General features: G+C 38.5%; 1 protein-coding gene across 1 annotated transcript; it reads left to right on the forward strand.

Moving 5' to 3' along the window:
- The first annotated feature begins 3,469 nt into the window (after nucleotides 1–3,469).
- bgna (biglycan a) lies at nucleotides 3,470–11,995 on the forward strand. The gene is made up of 8 exons (XM_049018076.1): nucleotides 3,470–3,557; nucleotides 6,281–6,540; nucleotides 7,915–8,027; nucleotides 8,302–8,515; nucleotides 8,993–9,103; nucleotides 9,232–9,325; nucleotides 9,712–9,850; nucleotides 10,864–11,995. Exons 2-8 carry the CDS (start codon nucleotides 6,288–6,290, stop codon nucleotides 11,059–11,061), a joined length of 1,122 nt encoding a protein of 373 aa, XP_048874033.1. The 5' UTR covers nucleotides 3,470–3,557; nucleotides 6,281–6,287; the 3' UTR covers nucleotides 11,062–11,995.
- The last annotated feature ends 57 nt before the right edge of the window (nucleotides 11,996–12,052 follow it).

Consider the following 12,052-nt stretch of genomic DNA (forward strand, 5'->3'; position numbering starts at 1 on the left):
TCCATTTTCTGGATCTGTTTGTCTTATGAAGAGTTGAGGAGAATATCCTAGAAATAGCAGGCACGATGCAGGGAATAACCTAGAACGGGGTGCCAACCCATCACAGGGTACTCACACTTACAGACAATTTGGCAATTCCAATTCACCCTAACATGTTTTTGGACTGCGGGGAGAAACCAGAACACCTAGAGGAAACCCCATAGTAACGCATGGAGAGCATGCGAACTCCACACACATAAAGCCAGCACAGAAACTTGAACCATATTCTTTAGAAGTGTGGGCCAACAGCACTAAAAACTACACCATTCACACTATAAATCATTAAAATGAAAGTCCTGTTTTATATTTTGTTCTTCATATACACTCACTAAGCACTTAATTAGATATACTTATACATGCAATTATCAAATCGAGCAATCGTGCGGCGAAGTCGCAGTGCATAAAATAACACCGATACAGGTCAGTTAATTATTGTAATACAATTGCCTGTGGTTGCTTTTTAACAGTGAAATTGTTAACTTCTCATGTTTTTGTCAAATAAAATGATTTTTTTTCTTTACAAAGATATGGTTTGGTATTCCAAAAACAATTGCTGAAAAAGTGTGTGTGTGTGGGGGGGGTCATCTTGAAATCCAGGTCATCCCCTTTCATCAGGGGGTCACCAGTTCGAGCCTGACCTCAGCAGAATAGTCACATGTCCCTGGGCTCTTGAGCAAGGCCCTCAATCTCCAGCTCTCGGGCGCTGCAAGGTGGCTGATCCTGCACTGTGACCCCCAAGCTTGCTCTCAGCTATATGTGTGTCTCAAAGCTTGTGTGTAGTACATAGACCTTTGTCATTTACTCATTAAAATAGAAGGAAACTTCACAAAGACATACAAACTGAGAAACAAACGGGTAAATTTAGTGTAATTTGAGAACTCGAACTAGCACACTGAAAGCAGAATAAAAGTAAATTATGTCCACATTTTAGGATTTTTCAAAAATGGACATTAAAACATACACAAAGGAATACAAGTAACGACATAATAGGTGGAGAAAGATTCTGCAAGTTGTCATATAAATGGAATGTACAATGAATGAATAAGTATACTTTAAGACATACATATCACAACAAGGACTCATTCAGGTAAAAACTCATTAACTTTTTCATGTCATCCATCCAAGTACTTCTAGAAATTGTACAAGTTCATGAGTATGGAACGGGTACAGTTTAATTGGGCAGACCAAATAACAGCATTGTCTGGGAAATTCAATGCTATCGTTTCTGACGTCACCAAATCTATTTTTTCCCCCTGTTCCTCATCCTTGAATGTACAAGTCTTCAAACAGATATTTTGATGATATTTTCTGCACAATTTACCCTGCTTATAGTGTGATCATGCAAAGCCAAACCAGACAGAATATGATTCCCAAAACCATCCCTCCATCCACTCATTTTCCAAACCACTTATCCTACTGGGTCGTCCGGAGCCTATCCCGGAAGCAATGGGGACGAGGTAGTGAACAGCCCAGGATGGGGGGCCAGCCCATCACAGGGCACACTCACACACCATTCACTCTCACATGCATTCCTTTAGCAAGTCCAATTAGCCTCAGCATGTTTTTGGACTGTGGGGGGGAAACCGGAGTACCCGGAGGAAACCCCACGACGACATGGGGAGAACATGCAAACTCCACACACATATGACCCAGGCGGAGACTCGAACCCGGGTCCCAGAGATGTGAGGCAGCAGTGCTAACCACTGCACCACCATGCCGCACCTAACAAAACCATTCCAAACCAAAATTACATTTCATTTATCATGACACAACATAAGAATTCTTTTTTGCTAATTACCCTAATTGTTTCTGTTTAGCTACATTTTTTACCTCTAGTAATTGTGTCATCCGTCCACACAAAACATAGCTTTAAACAATTTCACCATATTATTCTATTCTCTACTAAATGTTTCTTAATAGTTGAAATAACAACTGTTGCCAGCCACAGCTACACCTTACAAATCCGTACACTGCAAGGTCCAAGAGAACAATACCCCAAAAGAAAAAAGGCCTGCCAAACACCCCCATAAAAAGGCTCCCTTGGTGGCACCAACCCCTACTGTAGGTTCAGGGTCTGTCAGTCCCCCCCAGTCATCACTCATTTTGCCCCAAAGGGAGACGCCCAAGAACAATAACAGAAGAAGAAACCATTTACAGTAAAACTACACCCCATTCCCAAGACTGGCTTGCTACAATATGATACTGCATGTTTTACACCATTTATTGTAACCTGTACTACCATAGTTCATCATCCTTTGTTTTTCTTAGCATTTGTATGTCAAGCAAATGCACTATGAAGGTAATTGTATCTTCAAATTCATCAAAAGTGTCTTCGAGTCACGGTTTGTGGATTTCTTTACAACCACACATACAACGTTCCACTTAAAAACAGTGTTGGCTCTACAATTATGCTAAATCACAGTTACGCCAAAAGAAGATGATGAGTCACAGTGGAAATGGATGCTGTTGAAAATAAACTATATTATTATAAGCTTTTCTGGTGATTATATGCTAAGTGAACTCAATCCTATTCATGTTAAATTATATCATTAGTTTTTATCAATTCCTAGTCCTACTTCTAATTGATACAGAATGTCAATCCATTGCATGTTTTATGAATGTAAAACTGAGAAGGATATGTGTGCTGGCCTGTGTATGGCAGGCAACAGGTAACTCAGTACTGTGTGAAAATATGAGTAGCTAATAACTGTTTAACACTTTAACACTGTTTCATCCATAGATGCTTATCCAGGTCATAGTTGTCTGGAGCCAATCCCAAACAGCATAAGGCACAAGGCTGGGGTGTACTGCGGGTGGGACTCTCATCCACTGCAGGGAACATTCAATCATGCCCACAGTCCTGCTCTGCGGGTAATTTAGAGATACCGGTTAGCCTAACTGAACAACCTTTGGATTGCAAGAGAAAATGCAATATAGGGAAAACTATAATTATTATAACTGTTAAAAAACTATGATCCATAGTACATGTTTAAATTTAGGCTGTTGAGAACTTGCAAGTAGAAAAACCTGAAGGAATATTTATTTTATACTTTCTTATAAGTTGAATTATTCCTGTCACCTTTTGCTTGAACACTTTAAATAAAATGTAAACCTAACAGATGCTACTTCTGACATGTTTTGGAAAAAAAACATGTAAACATGTTTAAACAACAAATTAAATGAAAAACAAGCTTAGTTTTAGTAGGTAAAGAAACCACATCCTTGTCTTCAACAGCCATTGCATCAGTTCAGTAAAAGTTTGAACCACGCATTTCATTTGCCTTCCCTCTCTCTGACTATAGCATTGCCCATGAGAAAGAGTTTTTCATTCTACATTTTTCCTGGTTACTAAATCCAGTTTTATGCTCAAGCATGATCCCAAATAAAGGGCGGAGGGACTCTAAGACATCCTACAGGAAATTCTCAAATGTCCTATATAAGATTTGCAAGCCCAGGTCACAAGATGAACACTAGTCATTTTCAACACACTTTGGAAATCCCTGTCTTACTAAATAAAGGTAAGTTGGAACATTTTTCATATGTTTCATATTTTATTGTTTTAAAATTCTATATTGCTTATATGGTTTATGATTATATGGTTTGTATAATTTAATAAATATTATAAGAATTTAAATTTCCAGTGCTTTTGGGGAGTGACAAACTGCCTCATTAGCTCCATGTTATTCACCTATGACCAGGTACAAGAAAACACTTTTATAGTTCTTAACTCACACACAGTAAACGTAATTGTATTGCACCAAATTGATTTTGGTTACAGATATCTAATGACAGTTGTTATAGATCTCTTGGAACCCAAAGAGCAGCATCAATTAAGCACAAAAACAAAAACAGAAAAAAATTATAAATTGTACAGCTGTCAATTTCTTAAAATAGTCTGTTTACGCTTTATTTTGTCATCATTTGGTTAACACTCTACAGTAATTCAGCGGACTGACTGTCATATCAAGAAATATCCACCCAGTTTAAAAATACTTATTCTATTCTGGGCCTCAAGGTGAAAGCAAGAATCAAGTGAACAATTCAACAATACAGCAGCACACAAACATGGCTTAGTAATATTAGTCTGCATAAGTATATTACCATTACATTTGAGCAAATAAACAGCAACCATAGCATTGCAATCTGGATATATTACAAGCAGCATACTAGACACAAAATTTAATTATACTGAAATGTTCAGCAAACCCAAAAAAGTGCAAAAGCTCAGAATTCTTATCTTATATGTTATCTTTAACTTTAGCAAAATCAGGAGTGCTGTTTAACAGGATTTGCCAAAAAGTATTTTGCGTATTTATAAGTCTCATAAGGATGCTGTTTAATCCTGTAAGTACAGTCGCCCCTTCAGATTCCCAAATTTGATGTCTGGTTTCGGTTATTGGCAAGTTGGCAGTGAACAATTAAATGAGAATATTTTTGGACAACAAGTAAGCCAACAATATATAAACAATACTGAAAATTATTTGGATCAGATAAAATGATGTTATTTAATGTTAGATAGTATACAGTATGCAGTAGAAGTGCATACTGTATTTTTAATATTAAAAGTTATTTTTGGTAAAAAAAAAAAAAAAAAAAAACTGTAGGATCTATGCAGGGCTGTTGTCTCACACCTCTCATACCAGGGTTTGAGTCTCTGCACAGCTCCATGGGTGTGGAGTTTGCACATTCTCCTGTGTCATTCAGGGGTTTCCCACCTGACCCCCCCCCCCCCCAGTACAAAATCATACTGAGGTGAGCTGGAGTTACCAAATTGCCTGTAGGTGTCAATGAATGGTGTTTGAGTTTGCCATGCAATGGATTGGTGCCTCATCCTTGGTCGTTGCCTTGTACCCATAAACTCTGGGATAGTAGCCCACAGTCACCTCCATAGCATGAGCAAGTTCAGAAAATGGATGGATGAGATTTATGCATTTTGACCGTTATCTGTGCCTCAGCAACCAGCCTGCTTCATTCTGCATGCGTTAACTGTCTCTGTGACCATGGAATGTCATGTTTCTCAGAAGTAATTTTTAACTTTCCGGTGCCGTTAATTTTGCATTTTAATTAATGGACCCAAGTATTATTCACAGATTTCTATATCTGCAGGGATCTTTCCCCCAGACCTTTCTGAATGTGAAGGGGTGACTGTATGTGGATGTAATTAAATTCATATAGTGCCCTGTCCTGAAACAGGAAAATGCATTCTGCCAAGGGATAATTGTTCTTTCTTGTTTATTTATATGAGCCCACAGAAGGTCTGTGTTATTTGCTCGCTACCTGAATGCAGCTTACAGGTCTATACTCATGATGATACATGCAGACATCCCATATAAGGGGATTTTTTTGAGAAAATAGATCAATTTCTGGTCAGTAAGGCTCTCATTTGGGGTATAACATGTATGCATAAACATGCTTTGAACCATAATCTTTGAGTACATGGAGAACATGCAAGTGTTGCATTGTGTATGTCTGAGGGATGAGGAGGATACAGGCATGCAGGTTTGTACTGTAGTTGTCTTTGCACATATATGGGCTCCCAATTCTGTGTCACCTCTCATTTCACTGCCAGACACATTTAGTGGAGTATAATTGTAGGGTCTGGGTGCTGCATGCAGATGGTGTTTGCTTCTTTCAAGCTTAAAAATCAATGGTTCACAGCAGACAAAATAGCTTATTCACAGGTGAAGTAGATGAGGTATTCTTTTGTTGTTTTTGTGCTGTAATGTATTGAGTATTTGAGTCCCCATTGTCAAGGTGGGTGAAAATCAAGGGCCTTGATACTTGAATTCCGAACAGGACACATCAGCACATTTTTCTGTGACACCACTATTGTAGCAAAACAGATTTCACACAATAGCTTCCAAGCTGCAAGAGTAAATTTATGGTTTGCCTGATTATGGTGATTAAAGAAAACTGGAAGCCAATGCTTTGATGTATAACCTAACTTAAATGATTTAGGGTTTTTTTAGAGTAAAGTGCAAAGGGATAAATCTTTTTGCTACTCTACACTTTGGATACACAAATATAACTATTTGAATTTGCATAATACAATATCTGACTAAATATCACCAGCAAATCTAGTATATTTTTGTCTTCAGTTTGGGCTTCAGCTTACTTGGCCTGCATGAATTTGCTGTCTTTTATGCATTTGACTAAGGGAAATTTTATTTAGTATCAATATATATATATATATATTTCTTGCAATTACAGCTTTCTTCATTCCTCATTTACTCTCTTGTAGGTCTGGGATGCCAGCCATGTTCCCCAGCAATGCCCTTCTTTTCGTACTATGTGTTGTCCACCTGCTCTTTTCTGCATCTGCCCTACCGTTTGACCAGGGGAGTTTCTTGGACTTTGGGATGGATGCTAATGAGGAGGGTCAAGCAATGATGAGAGATGTAGAGGATGGTTCTGCCGGAGGGGCAATATCCTTTCCTGAAGAGATTGTCTGTCCTTTCTCCTGCATTTGTTTCAACATGGTCGTGCAGTGCTCTGACCTGAGTGAGTAATACAGGAGTGGGCATGGGGGAAAGTACACACACACACACACACACACACACACACAACACACACACACAATACACACACACAATACACACAATCAAATATATCAGTAGCATCTCAGTATTAGAGCCATCTTAGCTTCATCATAGCTGAGTCTAATACTGAGATGCTAATGAAGGGCTTGATAATCTGTATCAGTTCTACAGGGTGGTAGATCTCCTGGGTCAGGGTTGCGCAATCCTGGTGTAGACATACATTGGCTATTGGCTGGCAGCTCAAATAACCAATTTTTCAACAATTGCTACTTTAATAACTGCATAATGTTGCCAGATGAAACCCCCAATGAAACATATTAAAATATTACCTGTATTCAAAGTATCAACCAGGAACACTGGGAAATCTTTTGTCTTTTTAGCATAAAACAATAACAGCAGTGTAATTGAATGTCTGGTGCAGTATGTAAAATGCTTTTCACAAAAGGATTAAACACCAAGATGGTTTCACATAATAAAAAGTTATACTGCATCTTTTTAATAGTTGCAATTATTTTGTCCTCACTTGTGTACTAGAAAATGCCATATGTGTAGACAGCAAGGTTCAGATCAATTCTGAATTGATCTGAGAAATGCAGATAAAATTTGAGGACTACATTACAGTTTATGTTTACAATTTGTTAACAGTTAAAAAAACAAGTTGAATTTTGATTTTGTGTAGTTACTACCTGCAAGGTGAAAGATGGGTGTCTGGTACAGTGCGATTTGGGTAGCAATCATGAGCAGGATGGACCCAAATGGATCAAACCTTGGAAATAGAGACTGGCTTTGGGCATGTAGGATGTTACTTCTCTGGTGGGAAAGAAACAGGAGCTAGTGCAGGAGAGATGAAGGTAATGGCTAGATGATGACTGAACCTAGACCTCAGGAGGTAGATGATGGCCAGACTGTGGAACTTTTGATAAACTCCTCTCCGTTACACAGTTGTATAATGCTTCATGGGAGTATGCCAACACAGTCTACATGTTCATATGCTCCATCCATTGCAGCGCACACACTCACATCCTGTGGGCAAGTCAGAGGCCATTTACATAACCACATATTTTTGGACTATGGCAGGAAATTCAGGCCCACATAAAATCCACACGTTATAAAAAGGTATTTTATAACTGGACAGAATTATTTAATTGCAGTTCCTTAGGTGTTTTTTAAATCAAACTCAAAAACTAACAAACTAATTTGGAGACCGATCCAAAGTTCTGAATTGGCTGTAAGCCAGATGTGCATGGAATCAAATTCTTAGTGTAGGTACAAATATCCAGTAATCTTGAAATAGGTTTGTGATGCCTCAGTTTATCTGATATATGTTTTTCCTCAGATCTACATTACATTCCACGGGAAATCCCCCATGATACAAGACTCCTGGATCTACAGAATAACCTGATCGTAGGATTAGGAGAACATGACTTTGAGGGGCTTAGCAACCTTGAAGTAAGGAGCCATGTCAAAAGCATGGGTAGAATAAGGTGGGGAGTGGGCAGGTGAGGGACGGCATCAACCATCAAAAGGTACAAGGGAGAGAAAATAGTAGGCACTTAATGGAGCAGCCAATGTGAAATCATCATCATGTGTGAATATTTGTGCAGAACAACTCCATATTCTGCAATCCCAACACAAAGCAAAAATATTGCAAAACAGTGATCATCAATATGAATGTTGGTGTTCACTCCTCTTTCCTGCCCTCACGTGACTCTTTCTCTTATAGACATTGGTGCTGGAGAACAATCAGATATCCATGGTGCACCCACAAGCTTTCCATCCCCTTAAGAAGATGAAGAAACTCTACATCTCGCACAACCTTCTGACAGCTATCCCGAAAAACCTGCCCACCAGCCTGGTGGAACTACGTGTCAATGACAACCGCATCAAGAGGGTGCCTCACGGAGCCTTCTCTGGACTAGACAAAATGAACTCAATTGGTCAGAAATCAACTCCTGTGGCCACAAGATAATACCACAAACACCTTTGATATTGGAGTCATATTAATACAACTATTCAAACTTTTTAGGTTTTTATGAAACATAGCCATTGTTTATTTAATTTTTTTGCATCCAGCTTTCGTGTAAAGTTGTCATAAAGAAAATCTATAAAACAAGCTTTCAGGCAAACCCATTTGGTAATACTTTACTTGAGGGGGTGCAAATGCTGAGTAGTAACTCACAAACCATAAACAAATATAGTAGCTAACTGAGATTAAAGATACATCACATTTCATTAATGATGCACAAATATGAGATCAGTATTTCACTTGCTATTCATTATTTGTTCCTTCAGTAGTTCACAGGTTTGAAGAATTAACAGATATAGTACCTCATACAGTAGCTGCTTGAAATAAAAGATGCTGAGTAGGACTGTTGATTATTGTATGCTTGGTAAACCTAGTCTTTGTCTTTCAGAAATGGGCAGGAATCCCATCCAGAACAGTGGCTTTACACATGGTGCCTTTTATGGACTCACGCTCAACTACCTTCGCATCTCTGAGGCCAAACTCACAGCAGTGCCAAAAGGTTTCAAAACATTCATTCACTCATGGAACATATGTAACACTTCGATTAAATGTAATGATTTTTGACTGATTTTATGATAAGCATGACCTTATTTTTCTTTTTACCCCGCAAACACATATCGCCATCAGACCTTCCTGATAGTCTGCATGAACTTCATCTGGACTACAACCAAATCAAAGCCATAGAGCTGTATGACCTCAGTCGGTACACTAGTCTGATTAGGTATGTATGGGTCATAATCCAGTATTCATTTCTGTATTTAGAAACTACCTTCTGGTTTAAAATTATGAAACTTTAATTAACAATTTTTGGCTTTCCTTATTCCACAAAACCATTGTTTTTACACAAGTACCCCTTCTTTAAGTCATCCAACATTACTTTGAAAACACTGCAATCTAGTGGTTTCATATGAAATAGCAACTTAGCTGCAGCTCAAATGTACATTATATTGCCAGCTGGATTAAAGGGGACAAAATATGATAACATTTATCACATCCATTTTAAGTATATAATAAACACATACAGGATACAAAGTTTTGTAGTAGGGATTCAGCAAATAGAAACTTTAATTTTTATTGTAGATAATTAATCTTCCTTCTGTTTTCCAGACTGGGATTGGGCAACAACAAAATTCTCACTATTGATCATGGCAGCCTGGCATACCTTTACAACCTCAGAGAGCTGCACCTGGATAACAATCGCCTCTCTCAGGTTCCCACAGGACTGCCTTACATGACGCAACTGCAGGTGAGGCGAGTGGGTGATGCGAGTACTACTGCCGTTGGTCTTTGGATTTTGCTGAGCTCCAGAGTAATCATCTGTTTACACTGTCATCAAATGACAAGCATGCATTATACATTTTTTTGGCAAAGAACCAAAAGATATAAGTTTTACATGTCACTAGTGTGATCTGAGGCGGCATGGTGGTGCAGTGGTTAGCACGGTTGTTTCACACCTCTGGGAGCTGGGTTCAAGTCCCTGCCTGGGTCACATGTGTGTGGAGTTTGCATGTTCTACCCATGTCGTTGTGGGGTTTCCTCCGGGTACTCTGGTTTCCCCCCACAGTCCAAAAACATGCTGAGGCTAATTGGCGTTGCTAAATTGCCCATAAGTGTGCATGTCTGAGTGAATGGTGTGTGAGTGTGCCCTGCGATGGGCTGGCCCCCCATCCTGGGTTGTTCCCTGCCTCGTGCCCATTGCTTCCGGGATAGGCTCCAGACCCCCCGCGACCCAGTAGGATAAGCGGTTTGAAAAATGGATGGATGGATGGATATCCACCTCAATTTCCATTGAGAATGACTCAATTATGACCAATGTCCCCATCTTTAATTTGAGAATTATCCATTGCTAAGCCAAAAGGCCAATGGTTAGTTCAAAACTGTCTGTATTTCCAACACCTGTGACAAAGAAATGTTCAGAAAAGTTTGGGATAAAGGATCCATGCAAAATGATCACTTAAATTTTAAACTGAAATTTGTGGATGATGACCTGAATGAGTAATCATGGTATAAGTGTCGAGTGGTTCTTTGCCTCTACTACCATGCATTTGAAAACGTAAATATGCAGCATGTCGTGCATTAGCCTTTAGTTATAATTAAATATTATAATAGTGCATTGATTTACTACTGTGATTTGCCTGGCTGCCACTATGAGTGCAGTTATAGAAAATTAATCTACACTCTTCTGACCAATCAGATTTGGGAATTCAACAAGGCTGTGGTATAAACACAGATAAATGACCTCTGTCTCACTTTCTGTAGGTGGTCCACCTGCATGGCAACAATATCAGTGAAATTGGGTTAAATGCCTTCTGCTTGGACAATGCTGGGGCACATCAGCCCTTCTACAGTGGCATCAGCCTCTTCAGCAACCCAGTGAAGTACTGGGAGGTGGATCCCAATGCTTTCCGTTGCATCAGAAACCAGATAGGTATACAGTTTGGAAACGCCAGCAAGTAGAGAAAGAAGTGGTGAGTGAGAGAGGAGAAGTAGAATAATGAACCAATAAAGTAACAAAAAAGTAAAATAATGTTAAAAGGAAATCTCAAGAGCAAAGACAACATTAAGAAACAGACTGTAGGGGAAAGTGGATGAAGACTAAAGCCGCACAGAGGATGAATGCTATTGTGCCTCAAGATTCGTTCAGCTGTAAATGACTTGTAAAGATACCCCCCCCACACACAGATGGACATTTCAGAAGGTAACAGAAAAATACCTGACTTCTTTTTGCCAAATAGCATTAAATTAGTATTTGTACACCTTCTTATAACAGACTAAAAGACCTGACTCCCAATCTGGCTCTGTAATTATTCCCGTAGTGTTTCTAAATCTTTCAATTTTTAATGAATCACTAGCGTTAGTTACAACTGTTCAATAAATCCTGTTACATGAATGTTTTACGTACAATAAAATAAAAACGATAACAGTAATGATAAATTCCATTCATCTTCCAGCAACTTATTCTGGTTAGAGTGGCAGGATGATTATAATAAAGAACGAATATTCATTAAGGTCATTCAGTTATCCTTCTGAGTGACATGCTAATAAATAATGTAACAATTACAAGTTTCATCTAAATATTTTGGTACACACAGATATATTATTATTAATAATACATAATTCAATAATTACTCAGTCATTGCTTTGGGAAATCACCATCTGAAACTAGCTCTATTGTACTATAGATTTTCGGATGTATGTGTTTCCAGGTTGGAAATAGTATAAGTGTAGCAATTAAGTACATTTCTGCAACATAAGGTAACGCAATATACATTCTACAAGACATGTCTAGGATCACTTTGTTATCAATAACTAAAGAAACTGACATATGTTTATGTAACTGTTGCAAAAATAGCAAAACGCAAAATAAAGTTAAATTAAATTAAATCTAGAAGTGTTTTCCAAGCATGATTTCCGTCCCCTGCATTTATACTAGGGTAACAGTTAAATC

The sequence above is a fragment of the Brienomyrus brachyistius genome, chromosome 6 (assembly GCF_023856365.1).
Source record: "Brienomyrus brachyistius isolate T26 chromosome 6, BBRACH_0.4, whole genome shotgun sequence".
In the NCBI taxonomy this organism is placed as follows: domain Eukaryota; kingdom Metazoa; phylum Chordata; class Actinopteri; order Osteoglossiformes; family Mormyridae; genus Brienomyrus; species Brienomyrus brachyistius.